The sequence below is a fragment of the Ambystoma mexicanum genome, chromosome 5q (assembly GCF_040938575.1).
Source record: "Ambystoma mexicanum isolate Mex_15411 chromosome 5q, UKY_AmexF1_1, whole genome shotgun sequence".
Taxonomy (NCBI): Eukaryota; Metazoa; Chordata; class Amphibia; order Caudata; family Ambystomatidae; genus Ambystoma; species Ambystoma mexicanum.
Genome location: NC_090933.1, coordinates 927,059,328 through 927,083,157, shown reverse-complemented (window position 1 = coordinate 927,083,157; position 23,830 = coordinate 927,059,328). Strand labels below are relative to the sequence as shown.

The window sequence follows — 23,830 nt, the reverse complement described above, 5'->3', positions numbered from 1 at the left end:
AGATGCTTCAGGCCACCCGCGCCACTCTTGGCGGCCAGCTATCTGACATGCACTAACTTATTCTGACTTTGATGGCGTTATGATTCTTGGATTTATTTCCTACATTGATGCTACTGATGCATTGATGGTCATTGCTAGTAATGATATGAGTACCTTGGATTTTGATGGGAAAACCTTGAACTGCGAGTACCAGGGCTTTTAATGTCATTACCTGGATTTAGGATGGAAATAGCTGATAATTAGCTTTAGTTCCTAGAGGTATGGTGACAATGTCTATGCAATGTTTATAGATGAGCCAAAACTGTTGGCTTCATCAGTGCTTGTTCTAAGTGGAGTCTAAAGTGTTAAAGCAGGCATGGTAATAGACAAATGAGTAAGTGGGTCTGACTTCCGTTATAGTGGGCATTATCTACACATATAACTCTTGCCCCCACTTAAATGCTCCTCCACCCAGATCATATTTTACCACCACCATCACTCTGTTTTAACAATTCTCCTCCTGTCCACTCCTTGCCTACACACCCCACCCCCCACTCCTACTTTTCGATCTCTTCCATTCAAGTCTTCCACCAACCTTGGAGAAGCTCTGAAAAATTGTTAAAACCCAGCAATTAAATATTTCCTCCTCTCTGCACAATTAACAACCTTAGCAAGCATCCACAAGTTCTACAGTCTCAAAACTTGTAGACCTTTTCAGAAGGATCCTTCCCACAGAAAGCTTTCTTTGCGAAGGTGAAGCCACTGTGGATCCTCTAACTGTTCCAGCACTTCCTGTGTGGCTGAGAGCAGCTTCAGTGCTTTGCAACAACTGAAGCCCTTGTTATAGTCTACCATCTCTCGGTAAAGACTGCATCATGGTGCCATATGCAACATACAGAAAGATAGAATGGATCTTGCAGACATAAAAGCAACAGTGAAATAATCTATTATGCCGGCTGAGCATACAAAATTTAATCATTTTCATGATCGTCACGGACTATGGCACAATTGGTCATTTTTTGCTCTGTGGCTATTTCTCCAAAGAGAGTTTGGTAGGGAAACAGCAGTGCAGTCATTAAGGAAGGGATATGGGGCTGATTTGTCTAGATAGAATTTCATATTTACACTGTCATTTTGTATGTACTTTATATAATTCTATTTCTGACGTATGTTATTTTTATACCCAAATTAGTGTGTTATGTAGTATACACATAAAACAATATATATATATTGTGAAACAAAACCTATTTTGTTGTTAGGTTGTTTATGGATAGATGAGATTCTTTTTGATCAATAACCAGATCAGCACACACCACACTCTTTATGCAGACTATGGATAATTTGTAAAAACGTTAATTTTGCATACATGTGAATGGTGGGAAGATGGGTCTGTCTTGACCTCCTCTAACTCGCCATGTTAACGCTAACATTTTGGTTGAGCTTCCACCAGTACTGTCCTGTTAGTGCTCTGGGACCAAAGGACTCTAATTGTTCACCAGCAGGGGCATGCTAATGCAAAAGAAATCACACTGTGTGAGTTCCTTCCAACTATGCCACGTTAGTGATACAGGACACTGGCAGTGTGGCTTTTTCCACCAATGTATTATCAGTGATAGAATGGCACATTTTAAAAATATATTTGTATTATTTGATTGTTGAACCTAAAATAAATTTTGGAAACAACCGTAAGCTTCCCCGTCCCGCTCCCAAGGTTACAGGAGGCAAGCATTGCAGAAACAGATCTCTGAATGTTATTTCCTCACTTGGAGGAACCTCATCATTCAAATATATATATATATATATATTAGTCCAGCACATAGTTATAACAATATCAACACCCCTCAATACTACTACATTGAGATCTCTAAAGATCCCAAGAGAACTTTGTTTATTTAAAATTCCTGTTGTAAGATTTCAAATGTTTGAAAGTTTTATTTGAACAGTTTTGATGAAAATGGGTTTGCAATCAGCTTTAAATATTGTGCCAGATATGAGAGAGCTATGATTTTAGAAGTGTCACTGTGTTTTAAAAAATACCCTTATTTGGGGTTAATTCTTAAAATAAATCGAACACATATATGTTTATCAGAGTTTGCACCCTTTAGCACTCGGCCCTACAGAAGTATTGTGTGGGCTTTGTCTGTACCAAGTCCTCAAGGTGTCCCCTGTTCTCCCCTCTCCAGCTTTTGTGTCTGCTACACCCCTGCCCCCACCTCAATCTTTCTTCTCCTTGCCTCCAAGACCCATTCATGATCATCCTGCAGCCTCCCCTTCATGTCTCTGTCCCAGCTGTGTGCCTGCAGCTTTCCGCTTCTCTCCCTTCCCACTGCTGCCATCTCAGACCATGGTGACCTGCCTTTGCCCCCTTCTCCCCCAATCCCCCGGTGCTGGAAGCTTTGTGCCGGTCAACAGTCTGGCATTAGGTGCCCATACCTTGGCTTAATGTCCCTCGCTTCATTCTGAACTGTTGCGCCGAGCTTCTAGGCGCCTACCGCTTGTCATTGCGCAACCCCAACCTACCCACTGGAGCACTAACTCTTAATTTATATTAACTCGTCGATTTGTGGGCTGTGAGATACAGGAGGGTATTCTCACTTCCACTCCCTTGGCATCTTCTTCGCAGGTGGCCAGGGAAAGGCCATCACTCTTCGATCACGACCCTGCGGGTGGAAAAGCGAGGGAGGACCACCTGTGTGGAGGATCCTTGGGGGGGGGGGGGGGGGTGAGGAGGGGGAGGTGGGGTGGGGGTGTTGGAACCAGGGTACCTTTGGATGAAACGCGGTATTCTGTTTCCCTTCCAAGGAGAACTTCATTCCAGGGGTAGTTATGGGATATTGTTATCCATATCCTATGGACCAGGAAAAGGGTAATAGATATTCTCAATCCACAGGTTAGAAAGAAAACCAAATAGAATTAAATATAAAAGGGGTGGAGGATATGTAGTTACTGGGAGTGGGATGCCTTTGGGAGAAACATGGTTTTCCCCCTTCGCCTAATGACCAACCCAACCCTTTACCCGCCTTCATGAGTTATTATAAGTCAACCCCCTGACTTCCTCCTATAGAACTACTAACAGTACTGGAACAAAGAGGCGGCAACCGGGAGTACTCCAGACTAGGTGTTTTTACCACTCTGGTACTGGGACGCGGAGGAGGCTTGCTGAGAGTACTAGAGGTCAGGCATGTCCCTTTAATGATGGACAGGCAGGGCTAATTGTACACTTGCAGCTGCAGCCTGTTAAAGGGCTGCAGGTGTATAAAAGGCCCAATCAGATCTCCAGGAGAGAAGCAGTGGCAGTGATGGTGGAGCGGTAGCAGAGAGGCCAAGAGAAGCAGCGGAGAGCTGTATGTGATCTTGCGTGCAAGGTTATTTTGTATCGGAGTGGTGGCGTGAATGATGACACTTTTTCAAAAGTTTCCTACCTGAATTCTTGTTAACCAGCAAACAATGGAACTTGTTACACATTTAACACTTTACGGAGTGGTCGCATGTACATGAAAGCACGTTTTCGAGTCTCTGAATGCTGGGCACGTTTTGAAGGCAAAACTACAAAGGCATATCGCAACAAAATAAACTGAATATAACAACGAAGTGATTTTAAATGAAAACGTTAACAATTGAGTTCTGAATCGAATGCAAAGCTCTCTAAACCTATCTTCATATTTACTACATGCCACACTGAAAGAAAACTGTCACTTATGAAGATTATAAAGAAATTAAGCTTTGAAATTCAGATAAACTGTGTGCCAAACTTAAAGTGAATGAAACTTTAAAAAGCAAGCAGTTATTTTTTGTTGACTCTACAGATCCATCAGACTTTAAACCAAAGAAACCAATAGAGATTGAATCTTAAAGTGAATCGAATCTTACACAAGTCAAGCGAACCCAATGTATTGTGGACTCCAAGTGAATGGAACTTTGTAGAGGAACTTTAATAAGTGAAACAAAACCAACTACAATTTTCAGCCGAAACACTTACTTTTTTGTTTTTGTTACAAAGACTAAACCATATGCATAGGGCGCAAGTGGGGCGCAGAACTTTAAGAAAACCGGGAAACATCAATATATCATTGAAAGAGCATCTTGGGGAAAGGAACCGTGAGGTTTGAACTACTTATTGACTTGAGGACGGATTCTCAAGCTATTTGGTGTTTTCAACTGCGTTTTGAAACTTGGGGAAGGGAACCCAGAGTACTGCTGTTCTATATCATCCATAACGTAAGGCAATCCTGAGACATTTGCTGGAACTGCTTTATACTTTGGGAAGGGAGCTGAAAGAAAGCTGCCAGCTGGTCAGAGCTCCGAACTTTATGTTGAACACCGTTGTGTTGGTTGCTGACATCTCTACACATTGTATAGGTAAGTTGTGAGGGCAAGTGTAGGTGATGGACACAGAAGGATTCCTAAATTGAACTCTTGGTGTCCTTAGTTTTGGTTTGGTAGGGAAATCCCCCGATAGTATAGGGCAAGATGGGCCTTTTTCCATCCTGACTTTTAAGTTAATAAAGCTTTTATTATTAATTCAGAATCTGTTGTCAGTGTCTTACTCCCAAGATGCCTTCATAGGGTGTACAATACTACAGCTTTCAAAAGAGTTGAAGCACTAAAATAAAACTGACAATGGTAAAACTACTTCATTATGTTTTAACACTTGATCTCTGTATACATTATGCCTTTCCATTAGTCTAACTCCAGTTTTGCTCTCATCTTTTTCTCATTTCAGTTGGCGCTAACCCGATTATCTCGAGCAGTGAGCTCTTCGTTTGTTATTTCAAAAACCTACAAATGGTATGCTTGCTAGTGTTTTAATTATTTGTTTAATGATTCTAAATTGATCTCGTTAATTGTGTGCTTTAATAAATGTGTTGTCCTAATTTACTACAAAAAGTGCATGCATCTTCAAAATCTTCATTGTAGTAATGTTAGAAACCATAGGATCCTTGGCTTGGACGAAAGCTGGTTATCGGATGCTTACTTTGATTGCGTTTATTTGGATGCATGCTCTGTGTGTGGCTTTTTGAATATTTTTTTGTTTTTTGTTGCTTTGTTTCTTTTTATCTAGTATGGCAGGCGGGCATGGTCTGTCCCCCAAGTCTGACTAAAAGAGGTCTTGCCAAAAATCAATGCAGCCACAACGGCAATCGCAAAAAATGTTCACTTCCGCTACAGTTGCTAATTTATTAGCCGCTCGTTAGCACGATGATCCACGTATGTGTGAATATAATTGGAAAAATAGTGGTTTTATAGAACGGAGCTTGTTCTCATATGTACGAATCTAAGATTTCAAAGTTGTGGAAATTGTTACCATACTCTCTTTGGATCCACACAGCTTGACAAGCTGACATCAGTTACATTATCCAAAGCCGAAAAAAAAGTTCTTGGAGATGAAGACACCCATCTCACGAACTGGGAGGTTTGTTGGTTTGTGCAGTTTCGATAGTTCTACATTATCCTTGATACGTTCTTGACCATAGATTGCCTATTTGCCCAGATGTTCTCAGCCAGTCCTTGTTGAAAAGATAACTTGTTACATCTGGCTTGAAAAGAGTTTTACCTCTCCGAAGGCCGGCCCTTTTGCATTAAATTAATGGCTTGTGCTACCATGCTCCTTTTGCCGTTTTCCCAGTCACTTGAGCTCTCACGTTACCACTAGCCATGTGTGAGAAGGCGATAAAGTCCGGTTTTCTTAACAGGTTTTTTTCCCATTTTAAATTTTGGAAAACCACGACTACCAGCATTATAAAAATCAAATGACTGGATAGCCTTCTCGCACATGAGGGGAATCTTGAGATGTGTGTTTTTTTGGGTGGGTTGGCAGCGGCAGAGGGAGCAGAGCATAGGCTGCTATTGCTCTCAGATCTGCTTGGCAGGGCAGGCCATGTTTGATTGTTGACTGAGTGCAGGGGGTGGTCTTTTGTGTGCCGTAGGCATTAGGGAAGGGGAATCACGTTCACAGTGCCCCCAACCTCACCAGGTTTAGGATAACCAGACTATGGCAACAGCTCAGTATTCACTGTATTAAAATGTATTTTGTGTTGCTTTGCTGAAGTCATGGTGTGGATGTTACTCAAGGCCTTTTGGGTCTTGGGCACAAAAAATAACATCAATCGGAGCACACCTAATTCACCATCAGTAGAAAAGGATTTAGAGAAAAACTTTAAACAATTATGGGTGCTGGGGAGGAGTACAAGCCCTGACACTGGAGCCTGTGTTAAACATGAACCAAGAAAAAGTGTCTAAATTTAAAGACACTCCCGTCCCCTGCACACCTTTTCAAGCTGAAATAAATTGGTCAAAATTTTGATAGAATTTACACATTTATATACCCGAACATCATAATAAAACATAAATAACAGCATAGATTTGCTTTGTTCAAACAACAGATATTAGGCTTTACATATAGCCAACATGGAAAACAAAGAAAAATAAAGAAGAAAATATTCAACAGTTGAAATGCAACTTCAAGCTCTACGCGTTTCGGGGAAACCCCCTTCTTCAGGAGCAAAATCTGCAAATACATATACACACAAAGTTATAAATCACCCATAGTCCATTGAATGTTTAGGATACTTAAACACATCATATGAGTTGCTCTCTACAAGTTCAACACAAACAAGGATCCACTGATATTGTGCAAAATGTTACATCGTGGCTGCTGTATCACAGTTAAAAAAAGTGGTGTGACTCCAAAAAATAAAGCTCAAAGAGAAAATCAAAAAAGAGGATAAAGAACCCTCATATGTACCTTATGATTGGGTTGTTGCCACCCTGATGTATGGAATGTTCATTTCACATCTGTGCAATGTGTGCACAGAAAACCGGGTCCATGCAGAATCTCCAAGGGTCATCAGCCGTAAAAACAGGTCAGGACAAATGATCTATACTGACAAATAAAACATAACTGTTCAAATCAAAACGTCTACACTAACTCCTACTGTAAAACCACCTCAATCGTGAATATCCAACCTAATTTCTGAAATACGATGCAAAATTCAAGAAGACCTCAATAAAAACCACCGGCCAAAAAGTGAACACCCCAACCTATCGATCTAACCAATGCTGTCACCTATACTCTTAACTGTATGTATTGTTTGATCGCCCACACTCGTGAAAAACTCTTTGAATAAATACCTATAACCAATTAACCACCTGTGCATTTGTACATTTAACTTGAACACTTTTCTTGTTGTCCTTTCCCAAAAAAACCCAACTTAAAGTCCTCTTATAATGTAAAAATCCACTCAATAAATGAGGCATCCAGCCAGTGGTTGATTCGTGCAGGACAGCTGAAAAAACAAACAAGCACGTACCAACATATATAAATGCACCTTCACTAAAGTGCATAGAAGACAAATCAAAAGTGACCCAACCGGTGTAAACAGACTGCGCTCTCAATTTCTTACTTACATTCAGGTTATAATCCTCCTCAAAGTACATGAAACGTCTCCTCTCATATGAAACCGCAAAGTCTCTGAAACGTGGGAGCAGCGAATAATCCGATTTATATGATTTCCGGGTATATGCGGTCACGTAAAAAAATAACCTGAATGTAAGTAACAGCTTGAGAGCGCAGTCTATTTACACCGGTTGGGTCACTTTTTTGATTTGTCTTCTATGCACTTTAGTGAAGGTGTATTTATATATGTTGGTACGTGCTTGTTTGTTTTTTCAACTGTCCAGCACGAATCAACCACAGGCTGGATGCCTCATTTATCGAGTGGATTTTTACGTTCTACGAGGACTCCCAAGTTGTTTTTTTATTGGGAAAGGACGACAAGAAAAGTGTTCAAGGTAAATGTACAAATGCACAGTTGGTTAATTGCTTATAGTTATTTACTCAAAGAGCTTTTCACGAGTGTGGGTGATTTAACTGTATTGTTTGGAGTATAGGTGACAGCATAGGTTAGATCGATAGGTTGGGGTGTTCACTTTTTGGCTGGCGGTTTTTATTGAGGTCTTCTTGAATTTTGCGTCGTATTTCAGAAATTAAGTTGATATTCACAATTGAGGTGGTTTTACAGTATGAGTTAGTGTAGACGTTTTGATTTGAACAGTTATGTTTTATTTGTCAGTATAGATCATTTGTCCTGACCTGTTTTTACGGCTGATGACCCTTGGAGATTCTGCATGGACCCGGTTTTCTATGCACACATTGCACAGATGTGAAATGAACATTCCATACATCAGGGTGGCAACAACCCAATCATAAGGTACATATGAGGGTTCTTTATCCTCCTTTTTTTGATTTTCACTTTGAGCTTTATTTTTTGGAATCACACCAGTTTTTTAACTGTGCTACAGCAGCCACGATGTAACATTTTGCATAATGTCAGTGGATCCTTGTTTGTGTTGAACTTGTAGAGAGCAACTCATATATGATGTGTTTAAGTATCCTAAACATTCAATGGACTATGTGGTGATTTATAACTTTGTGTGTATATGTATTTGCAGATTTTGCTCCTGAAGAAGGGGGTTTCCCCGGAACGCGTAGAGCTTGAAGTTGCATTTCAACTGTTAAAGAATGTTTTCTTCTTTGTTTTTCTTTGTTTTCCATGTTGGTTATATGTAAAGCCTAATATTATCTGTTGTTTGAACAAAGCAAATCTATGCTGTTGTTTATGTTCTATTATGATATTCGTGTATATAAATGTGTAAATTCTATCAAAATTTTGACTGATTTATTTCAGCTTGAAAGGTGTGCAGGGGACGGGAGAGTCTTGAAATTTAGACACTTTTTCTTGGTTCATTTGGGTCTTGGGTACAGTGTAAACTTTCATAATGTGACCATTTTTCATTGGTAGTTTTCCTTCGAGTGCGACTGTGGTGGTGGCTGAAGCTTTTGTGAATCCGAACTGCATCTGTTAGGTGAGAGCCAGGGCATAGTACTGCCTATGAGGGCCCTCTCTGCTCCCATGCATGTTTCTTCAAACACACGCCAGACGAGTTGGACTGCTATATCGTGGTTGACAAAGGTTTTCTTTTATCTCGTGTGCACCTCATGCTTGTGGAATGCTGCTTTGGGGCCTTGTAATAATGGAGATGGAGAAATTAATGGACGCCAGTTTATGAAGTTTATGAGGATTTCTATCAGACGTTTCCCTGCTCATAGCCCTTAACTGTAAAAATGCAATACCCATGACTAGTTGTGGTTGCGTACATTTGCATTCCTTCGTACAACCATTTCTTCCTTTATTAAGTAAAAATCACGGCACACAAAATTCAAAACAGAAACCATCATTATGCGGTCCTCGCAAAGTGTAGCAAATAGTTTTGCTGAGGCGTTAATATATATATAATATATTCTTTCTACATAATTGTAGTGTCCTCTCTATGCCCATCAATCACGGTGAGAGGATATGTCCTCTCTTTATGTGATGTGCGTGTTGAGAGGTGAGGTTACAGCCAAAGTTAAACAGTAAACTGATATCATTAAAGAAGATAAGACGTGCCCCAGGTCTCTGCATCTTTGATTTGCTGCCTTTCATTTGCATGTGAAGTACAACAAAGGTGACAAGGTAATAGCCTCCACGCGTGCCGCGGACATGTGTCTTCAATCTCCAGCACTAATTCCTGTGAGTTTCAGCTCCCTGCAGCTCAGAGCCCTCCGGTGCTCACATGAAGCCTTCAAAAATCTGCTGTGGCGTGAAGAGTGAGTTCACCCCACGGTGGATTTCCGGAGAGAAACACGTATGCTTCCAGACTCTAGTGCACATGGCCTCAAGTAAGACCTGGCTGCATTTTCACCCTGCAGCTGAGGGGTTTTCACTCCTGAGTAATTGATTCAATACGCTGCCGGCAACACAGTTTAGACTAATCTGCAAGTGGGCAGGTGCCCCTCTGTGAGCCCATCATTGTATACTAGCAGACCAGCACCATGTAAGATGAGGAAGCTGTGAGTAGCTCGTCAGCAGAGGCACTCTTCCCCCTCGCCCCCCACCCCTGCACTGCATGACAGCGGTCACAAGTCCCTACAACTACAGGTGGTCCCGCCTTATAACATCACGGACACTACCAGTTTGGCAACCTGATGGAACAGATGGCTCCAGGAAATGCATATATACATTGATACAACGGGGTGCGGGAGGAACGCCACCTTGGAGGAATTTTAATGCACTCGCTAGGCCCTGTAGTGCGTGACATGGTCTTTGAAATGCCGGAGAATAAAACCACCACATTTCAGGCCATCATTGACTCCCTGAAGAACTATTTTGTGCCCCTACGAAATGTGGATTATGAACAGCACATTTTCATACTTTCACGCAAGAAAAAGGCAAAACGCTAGACAATTTCATCATGAGACTCTGCAAAAGGGTGACATATTGTGACTTTGAACACTACTCAACGCAAGAGGCACTGAAATCACAAACCATGCTGGCTGTGAATCAGCTGAATTTCGGAAGAAGTTGCTGCAGAGAACTAGATCTCTAGAGGAAATAGTACAACTGGCCAGGACTGACATAGCGCTTTCCATGCAGACTGAATCCCTAGGAAACATACAAATTACACAGATGTCACCCACAACGCCACTATGCCAGGTCCAAGTGTCTGAGAGGGAACGGAGCAAAGATCAAAAGAAATGCTACAGGTGTGGTTACAATATTCCCTATATTGATCCATGCCCAGCTGTCGGTCACAATTGTGATAACTGTGGAGCAGAGAATAATTTTCAGTCGGTATGCAAGAATGTGAAATACGTCCAAAGTCTCAACCAGCACAACGAACAAAGGAGAGGCAGCTCTCACTCGAGGCAGTCAAGATCTCCCGTGAGCAGGAGTCGACGGTCAACCAGTCGAAAGAGGGATCCCCCCAGCCCCATCGATCCAGACATCAGCGGGAGAGGAAAGAGGACGCTCGACTAAGGCACTCGCCTGAGGACACAGAGAAGATCAACAAGGCACAAGGTGTGATACATGGAGACCTCACCAAGACACCACAATGACTCTTGACTCCTCGTCATCCAGTGTCAATCGCAAGCAAGGCTATGTACATGCAATAGGCAACAAGACTGCAACAGAATACAGCCTGACATTATTATTGCAATTGAACGGCAGCCCCCGGCAATTCCTGATTGAGACAGGAGTGACGTGTAAATGTAGTAAATCAAGAAACTTACAAGGGCCTGAAATGTAAAAGAGTTGAAATCGGCTGACATTGACACGCCCCTACAATGCAAAGACATGTTCAAAGCCACGTGTTCATACAAAGACAAGACAACAAAGATAATGATATATATATGTAGTCAAAGGCGAGGTGCCAGGTGGAAGCATCCTCAGTTTCAAGTCTGCCATATAGATGGGACTAGTACATATCATGTACCAAATCATGGCGACTTACACCACTAGCTCAAAGGAAATGATGTTCAAAATCTTTGACCTTGTTTAAAGGACTAGGACAACTCAAAAGGAAACAAATCAAATTACACATCAACCCGGACGTTAAACCCGTTGCATAACATTATAGAGGAATTCCACTAAACATCCAAAAGCAAGTAGAGGATGAATTACGCTCACTTAGAAAGCAAGACATTATACAACATGCCACCGTGCCAACACCCTGGGTGTCGCCCATTGTCCCAGTTCCGGAAAAGGAGAACCGTAAATGCATTTGCATCTGCGTAGACATGAGGGTGCCCAACATGATTATTGAAAGAGAGAGGCACGGGTCCTCAGGAATGACTGACATGATGCACTTGCTACATAGAGCAAAAGTCTTTTCAAAATTAGACCTTAACAAGGGCTACCATCAGCTCGAACTACCCCAGAGTCCTGCTATAACTACGTTCGCCACATGCTTAAGTCTTTTTCGTTACAAGCGACTCCGCTTTGGGGCGTTTTCCGCTGTGGAAATCTTCCAACATGAAGTAGATCAGATAGTCCAGCACATCCCGCAATGTCTCAGTTATAGCTACGACATTCTAGTGTTCGGCACAACTCAAGAAGCCCGTGACGATGCACTGCATAGACTATGTATGGCATTGGAAGAAGCCAACCTGACCCTAAAATATCGACAAGTTCGAACTCAGCAAGACGACACCCAAGTTCATTGGAATATGTTTTCACACGGACTATAACCAGACCCCTATGAAGTTCAAGCGCTCATTGAGGTGCCCACGCCTCAAACGACATCATCAGTCCGGTCGTTTTTAGGCATGGCCAGCTACTGTACACGGTACATACAGGACTTTGCATCCGTCAGCACACCTTTACAGCATCTCACAGGAAAGGGACAACATTTCATTTGGTCAAACAAGTGTGAGGAGGCCTTCCAAGAAATCAAACGACAGATGGCATCGGCCTCATGCATGGCCTACTATGATCCAGATCTTGAAACCAAACTAACCGTCGATCAAACCCCAGTTGGTTTAGGAGCGCTCCTTGCCCAATTCAAACCTGACTCCCCATTATCGTCATCACGTTGCATAGTAGCCTGTGCAAGCTGCAGCCTGTCTCCCGCAGAGTGTGCGTATTCCCAGCCTGAAAACGAAAGCTTAGCAGTGGTCTGGGTATGTGAGCACTACCATCTATTCCTCTACGGACGCCAATTCGCGATTGTCGCAGACAATCGGGCCCTCACAACCATCTATGGAAAATCTCAGCCAAAATGCCTCGTGCATTGCACGATGGGGACTTCGCCTGTAAGAATATTCATTTACAATAGTGCATTGTCCTGGAAAAGGCAACAACCCAGCAGACTTCCTATCGAGATATCCCCTTCCTGTACAAGAGGAAGCGCAGTCCTGCAAGGCAGACCAATACATCAATTACGTTGTCAGTAACACACTGTCCAAGTCCCTCACCATCACTGAAATACTTGACAGCATGTGCCAGGACCATGTACTAAGGACCGTCAAAAAGAGAGTATCCTCCGGGAGATGGCATGAATCGACACAGGAAGAGAAAACCATCCACGATAAGGAAGGGAAACTACTCCAAGCGTTTCATCTTCTTAAGCATACATTGTCCCTATCCCCGGAGGGCCTGAAGCTAAAAGAGGATCGAATCGTAATCCCAGAGATACTACAAGCCAGAGTGATCAACATGGCACACCGGACATAGAGGCATTGTCTCCCAAACGACAGCTGCAGACAAAAGTGTGGTTTCCTCAGATGGATGCAAAAGTCGAGAAGATACTAGGAAACTGCACAACATGCAAAGCTGTCACACTGCGCACATTTCCAGAACCCCTCAAAATGACAGTAACGCCACCTCAAGTGTGGTCTGAAGTGGCAGTTGATATGTGTGGACCCCTGACCAATGGCAAGTATGTCTTGGTCGTCATGGAATGAAAATGAAATGTCTGGATTTCCAGAGATCCACTTAATACGTCGGCGCACGCCATCATCCCTGCACTGGACAAGATATTTGCAAACTACGGCATTCCAAACATGGTAAAGTCTGACAATAGACCACCGTTTTGCGCACATGACTTCAGAATGTTCGCCGAACACCTTGGATTCCAGCACAGAAAAATGACCCCAGTATGGCCACAGGCCAATGGCACGGTAGAACGATTTATGGCAAACCTAAAATGCACTCTACAAGTGAGCTCCATAACAAACGGCTCCTTTATGCAAGCCATCTGCACTCTGCTCAGAGACTATAAAAACACTCCCCACAGCTCCACGGGAGTGTGCCCCTCCGAACACGTGTTTGGCAGAATTGTAAGAACGACCATCCCACATCTGCCCACCAGTGAGGTGTCTGCAGATGCAGAACTGAAGACGAGAGAAGAAGACAAAGAAAGTAAGGAAAGAATGAAAGTGTATGCAGGAGAAAGGCAAAAGTGGCACAGGTGTACCTAGGTGACCAAGTACTAGTGCGTCGGACACAAGGTACAAAGGAAACACTGGCTTTTAACCCACAACCCATGACAGTCGCCCATGTCAACGGATCCATGATAGCAGCTGGCCCATATGTCAAATCACCAGAATCTCCTCGTTCATCAAACGATTAGAAGAAGCAATCCAACAGAGCGAAGAGTGACCCCTCCAATGACTGTTCATACAGTTGCTTGGACTTCATGGGCGGTGATATCGACACTGACAACATTGACGGTGACAGAGACGATCACCCTCTGGGCCACTCGCAGTCCATCCAAAATAACCATGAACTGAAGGAGGACTTTCTCATTTAAGTAGGGGGGAGATGTAGCGTCCTCTTTCTATGCCCATCAATAGCAGCAAGAGGATCTGTCCTCTTATTTTAAGCATGATGCGCTTTGAGGGGTGGGGTTACGGCCAAAGTTAATCAGTAAACTTGTATCATTAAAGTCGAAAAGATGTGCCTCAGGTTTCCCCCGCCCCTTTCTTGCCCCTCATTATGTCCACTTCCCCTGTTTGCCAGCTCTCTTCTTACCTTCTCCCTTATCCTTTCTGCCACCCCCCAGACCCTCATACATCTTTCACTACATGAGTTGTCTCGATTCACTATTGTCTCACCATCACCGACCTGCTGCCAATGCTTGGATTTGACTTGACACATTGACTTGGCTCTGAATCATGCTGTGCCCTTCTTGTTTCATTGCCTACATTTCCTGTTCCCTGCAACAGTATGTGTTTTACTGACCTCTGCAACTGTATTCACTCTCCTCTGCTCTTTCACTGTTTATTCTCTGTTCTCTCCTCCTGTCCTCTCCCTTCTATCTCCCGCCCTCCCTTTCTTTTCGATGCACTTATTCTATCAGAATTGTCTCTTGACCTAGTATGATAGCAACAACGTTTGTCCCCCCCCACCCCCTGCACTATCTGAAATGTCGTCAGGCCTAGTACGATAGTCACTTGTTTTGTTCCACTCCCTCCTTCTCTTACCTTCTCCTGCTCCACTTGTAAAATTACATCTCTTACCAGAAATGTCATCAGGCCTAGTACGGTAGTCTCCGGTCTGTTTCCCATTCCTTTCTATCTGTGACTTTGCACTTGCTGCACTTGCTCTATCTGAAATGTCGTCAGGCCTAGTACGGTAGTCGCCTGTCTGTTTCCATTTCCTTCCCACTCTCCCCCTCCTTCCTTATCTATGTCTTAGCTCTTGCACTATCTGAAATGTCTCCAGGCCGAGTACGGTAGTCGCCTGTCTGTTTCCATTTCCTTCCCACTCTCCCCCTCCTTCCCTTCCTTATCTATGTCTTGGCTCTTGCACTATCTGAAATGTCTCCAGGGCGAGTACGATAGTTAATTTCGCATTCTTGTTGTTCATGGCCTGTAAGAATGTCATTGTATTTTTCCCTTGTTCCCTCCCTTGCTGGGAAGTGCTTTGAAACACATTGAGCCTGATTCACATAACGTTTTCCTACGGGATTGCGCCATTCTAAAAAGCTTCCATGAATCAGGCCTATTGTGTATAGGTGCTATATAAATAAACTATCATATCATAAATTGATTTGCCGCCTTTCATTTGAATGTGAAGTACAACAATGATAGAATCGTTTTCTGTCATTAGTTGCGTATTGCTTCTATAAATGACCTGGCTGCGTGCACGCTCTTCCACTTCCTAGTGCACGTGTTGCACGGCATGCCTCCTATCCAGACATTTAGCGACCGGTATGTATGTATGTATGTATGTGTGTGTGTGGGTTGCATGCAGTCTGCCTAGACCATGCTGCAGGCAAAACACGTTTGGTAACTCTCCCTTCAGGCACCTGGCAACAATTATTCCCACTCCCACACATCCTTGCAACACTCCATAGCAACCAAATTCTGAATGATCGGGGTTCACCTCCCTATGTTGCCGTTACCCAAGAAGATCACTTTACAAAAAACTGCAACTATGCTCACAAAAGTGAGGATTTGTGACTTGAGCATAGCTCACCCTTCTCAACTGGACTACATCTAAGAACGTCCAGTCACAACAGACTGTCCCACTGGTTTTATATATCCCCTCCTGTGGTGGTCATTATGTGTATGCTATTTTAATTTTGACACATGTGAACACAGAGATAAGGTGATGTTTTCCCAGGATCACCCAATTCTGGTTATTGGTCAATCGAGGATTTGAATCTCATTCGCCTGCTCCCAAATTCTAATCCTGCATTTGCAATAGTTTGGCATACATATACATTGATAAAGCATGCAATACCAAGCCTTCCACCCAAATGTATTGTAGTGTTGGTTATTGTATCTAAATGATTGACACCACTACCTTTAACGCACCGCAGGCTTCACCCCTATATTTCGGCTACTTCTCTTTTGGAGGCACATGTCCTTGGTAACCTGCCCCGCCTACCGAACGGCGTAGACTGCACTGTTTGCTTTTTTTCTGCTAAAGAACACTATCCTTGCACGGCGTGCCATCATTATAGTAAGAGACAATTCAGCATATAGTGTATTCTGTGTAGTAGGCCTTCGCTACTATTTAGTGGACTACTGTAGTCCATTAGCACTCAGAATGGAAAGCTGGTGCTGGCCAGCCAATCGGGATCCTTGTAAATGCAGGCACTAATTGCCAATACTTTGGTGTATTTTCTAGGACCCCAATTGCCTGCACCCAACATTTGTATTGGGTGATTGGCTGCAGGGCGTTGTCTCCTTTCTGCACCCACTACCCTTTACATTTCCAATCCTGTTCTTGCCCTCGGAGCAGCAACATATGTGCTGGTCTTGGAAGCAAGACCACACAGGAACAGAGGTTCGAATCCCGGATTAAGCGCATTATGAAAAAACAATAACATAAATACAAATAAATGTCAGCCAAACATTGGCAGGGTGTTCCCTTTCACTATAGACATTGAAAAAGGACACATCAGAATCTGCCTCCATGAATGGTACCTGGGAAGTTGTTCCCCTTGTGTGTCACATGAGAAATGGTCGGTGTGCAAAAATGTCTCCTGATATAAAAACAATACATCCAAAACTACATCTGGGTGCTAATAGCTTTTGCTTACTGTGGGTGAGGGTGCAATTGGGGCTGAATTATCCTTCACTGTATAAGTGCTTTGGCTTCACTCTCGACTGTTAACTTTGATTGCAAGCTACTAGGCCCTGTTAGTACACTCACCAGCGGCCACTTACACCCACAGTACATTTTGGCGCGAATTTAGCGTCTCTACCAATCAAATTGAAAGCAATGCAGGCACTAACAGCATTTAGTTGAGCGCTGGTGAACCTACACCCAATACACCTTCGGACCCTTGCTGCCATGTCCCCCTCTATTCGGTTCGCCGTGACCTTTCTTTTTTTTTCTGCATTGCACTGCTCCCTCTTGACTCAGGAGGACATTGTGTGCTAGTGTGTCTCGATTTGTTGCCATGTGGGTGTTATTTCTCCTTCACACTTTTTGCTGCTGCCGCCATCTAGCTGCTTGGTGATGCCCTCATGCAGGCTGCGTGGGGTAGGATGCGGGGAGGGGGTGTGCGCTACCCCTTGCAAATGCACAACCAGTCTATACCAAACGCAAACCTCACATTTGTAGCAATGAGCGGTCTGTCTTGAACCATCTAATACTGGTTTTGGCAAGTGTTGCCCCTCCTGCCACACGCGTTGTTTTATATCCATACATGGAACGAATCCTCTGGTCATCAGGGGTGAACCAAAAGAGACCGTCAATGATATTCAAAGTGGCCCTATATTACACGTTTTCAGCAATACCAACCCTTTTCCCAGGAACGTTTGGAAATAAAATGGGTTACCACCAGTGCTGTTTATTGGGCTGGATTTTCCCTGATACGAGTTCCGGCAAAATGTCTTCCCTGATCTGGGAAAACCATTTACACCCTTCAAGGGTGTTACTTTTGTTTTATGTGCTTTTGTTGCCGAAGTCCAGATTTGAACACCAGTCCTCGGGATGAAAGTCGAGAGACTTGTCCCCTAGTCTGGTCCTCCCCCCTCGACCAGTCTCCACGCATTGGTCCTCTAGCTCTAACTCTCTGCAGATCAGACGTTTCTCCAAGCAGAGAGTGAGGGGGGGTAGATCTCCCTTCGACAGGAGCCTCCCTCTGGAACGGCCTCCCATGCCCTCTAAGTTTCCAGAAGCTTCTCAAGACCTTCCTTTTCTCATCCTTCTCTCTCCCCCTCCCCTGCTAGTCTCCTGCGACTGGTTGCCTGTGCTCCCTTATGAGTTGTACTAGGGTCGTGCCTCTGCCGACCAGTCTCCCCGCACTCCTTCCTACCAGCACTTGCCATGGGGGCATCCTTCCCTGACTAGCCTTCTGAGGATTGTCCACCCGCCCCTTTGCAGTTAATTCCCCTCCCCCTTGTTTCCCCTTGCACCTGCCTTCCCTGGGCCCCTTCTCTCCAGCACTTCTCCTTCACCACCCTCTCCCTATCCCTCCCCTCGTCCTTCTCTCCCCCCTTCACCCTGCACCTCTTGACACTGCACTTGCCCAATTCGAATGTTACAAGGCCTAGTAGGGCCGTTATTGTTGTTTTTTCTCCTCTGTTCCCCCCTCCCTCTTTTATCTTGTGGTGCCTGGAAACACGTTTTGCTGTATAGGTGCCATACAAATGTTCAAAAAATAAAATGGACCTTTTGCTCGTGTGTGCGATTGCACTCTCAGGATGGGTATGATTGCGCTCTGCAGAGCATATTTAAGTAAGTGGTGTAGGTTTAACAGGTGTGCACCTTTCATGCTTTCATCATAGGAAACGGTCCTCTTGGATTATTTTCCAGGAGTTAATAAATTATTAATTTCCTGAAATGCAAATGTTTGTTTATGGGGCAGGGTAGGGGATTAGAACATTCTCTCTGTGCCCCCTGTGCTGGTGGCATCCCCCAGTTGTTAGTTTTCATTCTCAGCACTGGTTATCACACAAGAGGCCCTGGGTGCAGAGGCTTACCGGGAAATCTCCAGAGTTCTCTGTAGGCCTGACCACACCTGCTGGTCATTCTCCCAGCCATAACTCGGTTGTGCTTTGCCAAACACGGATAAGTCCCATAAGGGACACAAAGCCAGCTTTGTTGGCTTTCGGTCTTTGTTTTCAAAAAGTCACAAACCTCAAAAAGGGCAGCGTAGCCGTGCTTCCCTCGACTGACCTACGTGTTTATTAGCGAGACCTTGCGGGCTAATCCACCTGCCCTGCCTGAGGTGATCTGGCAGGCGGTGATGAGCACGTTCCAATACTGGCGCGAGATTCTATCTGCCCTTTGCTCAACTGGTTCTCTTACAAGCATCCCTTTGTTGGGCTAGCGTTGCCGTGAGAAAGGAATGCGGCCATGCTTTCAGGACTGACTGAAACCACATGCCACGATGCATATCCCATAAGCGGGGAAGGCAGCCTTGCCATTGTAACAATCTAGCACACTCGTGCACGACGGTTTCTGAACTGTGAGAAACGTGGACAAGTCTGCTACTCCATAGTTCTAATGTACTTGTGAACTGTTTTAGTTGTAGTACATTATAAAGCACTTTAAACTCCAATTTCACAGGTATCCTGGTTAAAAAAAAAAAAAAAATTCTTTCAATGAGTGGTGGAAAAGAATTTGGCAAAATCAAGCTGTTTTGGGGAGGTGGGAGGACATTTAGGGAGTGTTGATTGTGGGGCGTCCCAGATTTTTATTTTGGAGCTGTACTGTAATTGTATTACACTTTTCCCAGTACAGTATTTGGAAGAGAAAAATACGAGTCGCTTGTTACAAAGCTTTTATCCTCCTCCAAATCACCCCCACAGTGGGCCTGGCTTGCTCTGAAGAGGGAGTGCGCATATTCTTTCTAAATATCCTGGCCCATATTGCATAATCATGACTTCGTGCTTAATTGTTCTTACTGGATCATAAAAGAGAGGATTTTGTCTGGTCACAACCGAGAAATGTTTTATATGTCCAATACAAACCTTGGAAGTGCTGTCTAGCAGAAAAGCAAGAGCCATTGGGAACGTTTGCCAATGCTTGTTTCCACTAGTGAGTTGTTTACAACTACTTTGGCCCTTGCCATAATGAAGAGATTCTGCAACCTTTGGTTCACCATATGTTCTGGACTACCACTCCCATCAGCCATAGTAGCATTGTGAGTGATCTTGGGAGTCCTAGTACACTATCTGGGGAGCTGTAGGTTGTAGCCCCTTAGCATAGTGGAACTCTACTTGGTGTTGAACTGTGTGACGCTCATTAGGATGTTGGCTCTAAGGATCTTTAGGCTATATAGGATAGTCTTGCTAAACCATCCCGTTCATTGCCTTTCTCAATGGATGACCACTATTAAACTGTGTTGAAATACCCAGCCAATCTATCCCCATTCCAAGGAAGCCCGAAATGCCAATCTGGGAACTCGCTTTAGTGTTTATTCACCAGTTGTACAATGTCAACCCCATACTATAGGCCTACATCTGACATTATTCGCGGTCCCACAATCATGTCCTTGGAGATTTTATTTACATTTCACCCATTAGATGAAGTATACAAAATGGATCTTGCTTGATAAAGAATGAATGAGTTGGTGGGCAAGCATACTTTATTTTAAGGCGCCATTTAGTTTTGACATAAAGTGGTGTTTCTAACGGTTACATTTTTATTTTCCGCATATTTTCCAGCAAACAAAACGTTCCATTCTATCTTGTTTTTAAAATGGTTCTATCTAGCCATCTTGATACTGTTGGCCTCCATTTTGTTGGCTGCTTTCAAGCATTTAAAGAGGAACTGCCATCCGAGAGGGAGAGGAAAGAGCATGCAGATCCATCATAGAAGCAAAATGACAAAGTAAAAGGTGTTATTTTTTTATTTTTTAGTTTCCACCAACAAGTTTGTTTACTGTTGGAAAAGGTTTTCTTTTTGCAACGTTCCCTCCATAGTTTTCTATTGAACTCCATTCTTTTTGCTCTGTTCCCAATCCTGTCCTAGCCACTTCCCTTTTGCTCATTTGTTATGAGGAAACGGACTAGTCCTTCAGACTGTCCTTACTGGGAAACGTTTCCCTTTTTGAATTCTTGTATTCTTTTACACTGCGCACAGCACCTTACAGTGATGTTCACCCTAATTGCAGTCTGATTAAGCCCCAAAAAAGAGGCAAGCCAAACTTTTCACACTGTAGGCCTGTAAATTCGCCAAGGGGACAGCAGGGTACAGCATTGCTGGGATTTTAAAACTTTTACCAGCAGTGTCCCCCCCCCCCCCCACCCGTTAAAAAAACATGAGTAGGAATGGGATCCTAAGATGCAGTGTACACACACCCCCACCCACGGTATCTAGTCAATTAATCTAAAACCAATTCATCGAAATTTTTCCATCTAAAAAATGTCCATCTAATTTTGGGGGATAAAGCGTTAATTTTTGTTCAGGTGTATTTTAAAGGGTAAAAAAAACAGGTGTTTGGGGGGCCACCCCCAAAAAGAGAACATTTTTTTTTAAGATGGAAACATTTCGATGGAATGGCATTAGGCGCAATTTTTTTAGATGAAATGACCATAAACCCATGCCCACCTGCTTGTGTATCCTTTAAAATGTTTTCTTCAGCATAACTGTTCCACTGTGGCCCTGTATTGTCTGCACTATATTTGGTAGGAGTAGTGTGAAATGGGAACACCACTACATTGAAAAAAAAGTGATTTGCTCAGCGTAACACAAGTGGGAATGCCTTAATTAGGCGTTCCCGCTGGAAGCGTACAGTCAACTACACCGACTTGAGTGTTAATGAAATACTAAGCACATTCAGTGTAACATTCTGTGCGCTAAGAAGACGGCACTTACTTCTGGTACCATTAGTGGAGGGAGATTAGTAGGTAAGTGTTAAGATGGATGGCTACGGTGAACAAGGAGACTGAGTTTAGCCAAAACCCAATCAAAGGCGCGATGAAGAGCAGTCAAAGCTTAGTCTCAGGATAGTGTTAGTGTGCTTAGGGGCCGCAGCAAGTCCTCACAGAATAACCCACAATAATTCAGCTTACACTGTCAGTTATACGAATACAGGGTATCCAGTGATTCCCTCGAATACATAGCATCGAATGCAAAAGCCTCAAAAAATGCATTGAAAAAATGCATTTTCTTGTAGGTAAAGTTTTTATTTTTATTAAAATGGGTTTTAAAGGGGTATAAAAAATGGGTTGGGGGCGTTGTACTTCGGTCAGCACACCTGACATGCCACATAATTCATACCGTTGATCATTCATCACCACAGTGCTCTCACTGTATAGGTGGCCAGTGCCAGCTGCAGAGTTAAACCTAAAAAGGCCACTCGATCTGGTGGCAGTAAAATTATGCCCATCCAAAAGTACATATACTTCCAAGGATAAATGCACATTTTAGTTCACGGCCAGAATGCCATATCAGGTTATTTTCAGTGTTGAATACTTAGGAAGGGCACTATGCCATGCAACAGCCCCTCGGGATACCAACAGTGTGTATGCCCAGCAGGAAAACCAAGCCTAGTTAACCCTTTGGAACAGAAAGTTGTTTTGATCATAGGAAGATCGTGCCATGCGTTGTCGTCGACTGTGCGCAGAGATGGTAGTTCTTCTCCCTTTCCTGGTCCAGTGACCTGGTGTTAGTCCCAGCATATGAGCAGCACAGGAGTCACATTGAAGCTGCAAAGATGGGCTAGAAAAAACTCGGCCACCTCTAGAATTCCCTATCCTGGCAGATTGGAAGTTTTAAGAGAAGGTGGCGGTAGAGGAAGCTCCTAAATTCGGGTTTTGTCACAGCTGGAGTTGTCCTTTGATGGACCCTCAAAGTCGCGCTACATGTCTTCCCGCTTGTTACCGGATCATGGAATTCATCTGGACCTAAAGGCTGCAATTATTGCCTTGGCCTCCTCTGAGGCTTCACTCCATGTTAGGCAGCCTGGCGCTCTGGCCAGGGCAGAGGAAATCTCACCCATTTAAAATGCAACTCCCTTAATTGATTCAGAGCCCACCTGTCTAGTGGCTGGTAAGTGAGCTTGCTGAGAAGCCATCCCACTGATCTGCCGCCAACCACACTCTGCACAGGCAAGACCGCCCCTTTTCTCCTGTCCCACCGTTTCCAGGTACTTTCATTTTATTTATTTTTACATTTGTATAGCACCTAAACTCTGAGGCACCAGGGCGCTGTTGCGGACCAGTTACATGATGCAAAAAGCTTCAACAGAGAAGTGATAATTTACCCCTGACACACCAACTCCTTAACAGTACAGATTGGAGCGGTAGTACGTGGTTGAGTCCGAGTAGAAGCAGTAGGCAAATAGCCAGGTTTCCAGGCACTGCTATTGGAGGATCAGTAGGAGTCTTCTGCTCTTAGTTCTGGGGGAGGGCGTTCCATTGGTTCACGGTCACAGATGGGAAGCTCACTCCACCTCCTTTGGCTCTTTTCACTTTAGGGAGGAGCAGCCGATTAGCAAGGAGGGATCTTACAGGTCTGCTGGATTTTGATCGTTTGATTTTCTTATTGTGGGGCAGTGTTGCTTGAGCATTTGTCGGTAATTGACAACGTTTTGAAGATGATCCTTTCCCTGATGGGGAGACAGTGTGCCTTTTGTCTGGCGGCTGAGATATGGTCTCTTTTAGGAATATTTAGAGCAACTCGGAGAGATTTATTTTGAATAATCTGTAGCTTATTAATGTTCCGTTTGGAGGTCCCAGCAAAGAGGACATTGCAATAATCCAGTCTCGCCCCCGTGATTTCTCTAGTGATTGTTAGGCAGCTCCCAGGTGACGGGAATTGATAAGTTTGGCCACAAGGGACTAACCTGACCCCCCCCTCAACACCCGTGACCATACCCTGCAGGCAGCCCAACTGTGACCATACCCCGCAGGTAGCCCACACCACAAGGAAGCCCCCATCACCCGTGACCATACCCGCAGGCAGCCCACACCACAAGGGACCCCCAAACACCCATGACCATACCCTGCAGGAAGCCCACCCATGACCATATCCCGCAGGCAGCCCACACCACAAGGGATCCCTCCAATGCCTGCGACCATACCCGCAGGCAGCCCACACCACAAGGGACCCCTCAT

General features: G+C 44.0%; 1 protein-coding gene across 4 annotated transcripts in view; it reads left to right on the top strand.

Annotated features, from left to right (window-relative positions):
- SNX31 (sorting nexin 31) overlaps positions 1 to 23,830 on the top strand; it is a 397,776-nt gene that overhangs the window by 55,885 nt on the left and 318,061 nt on the right. For all 4 annotated transcript variants that reach the window (XM_069621443.1, XM_069621442.1, XM_069621441.1 and 1 more), the window contains exon 4: positions 4,703 to 4,767. In XM_069621443.1, the coding sequence (XP_069477544.1) occupies positions 4,703 to 4,767 (65 nt within the window). The remainder of the gene's footprint in view (positions 1 to 4,702; positions 4,768 to 23,830) is intronic.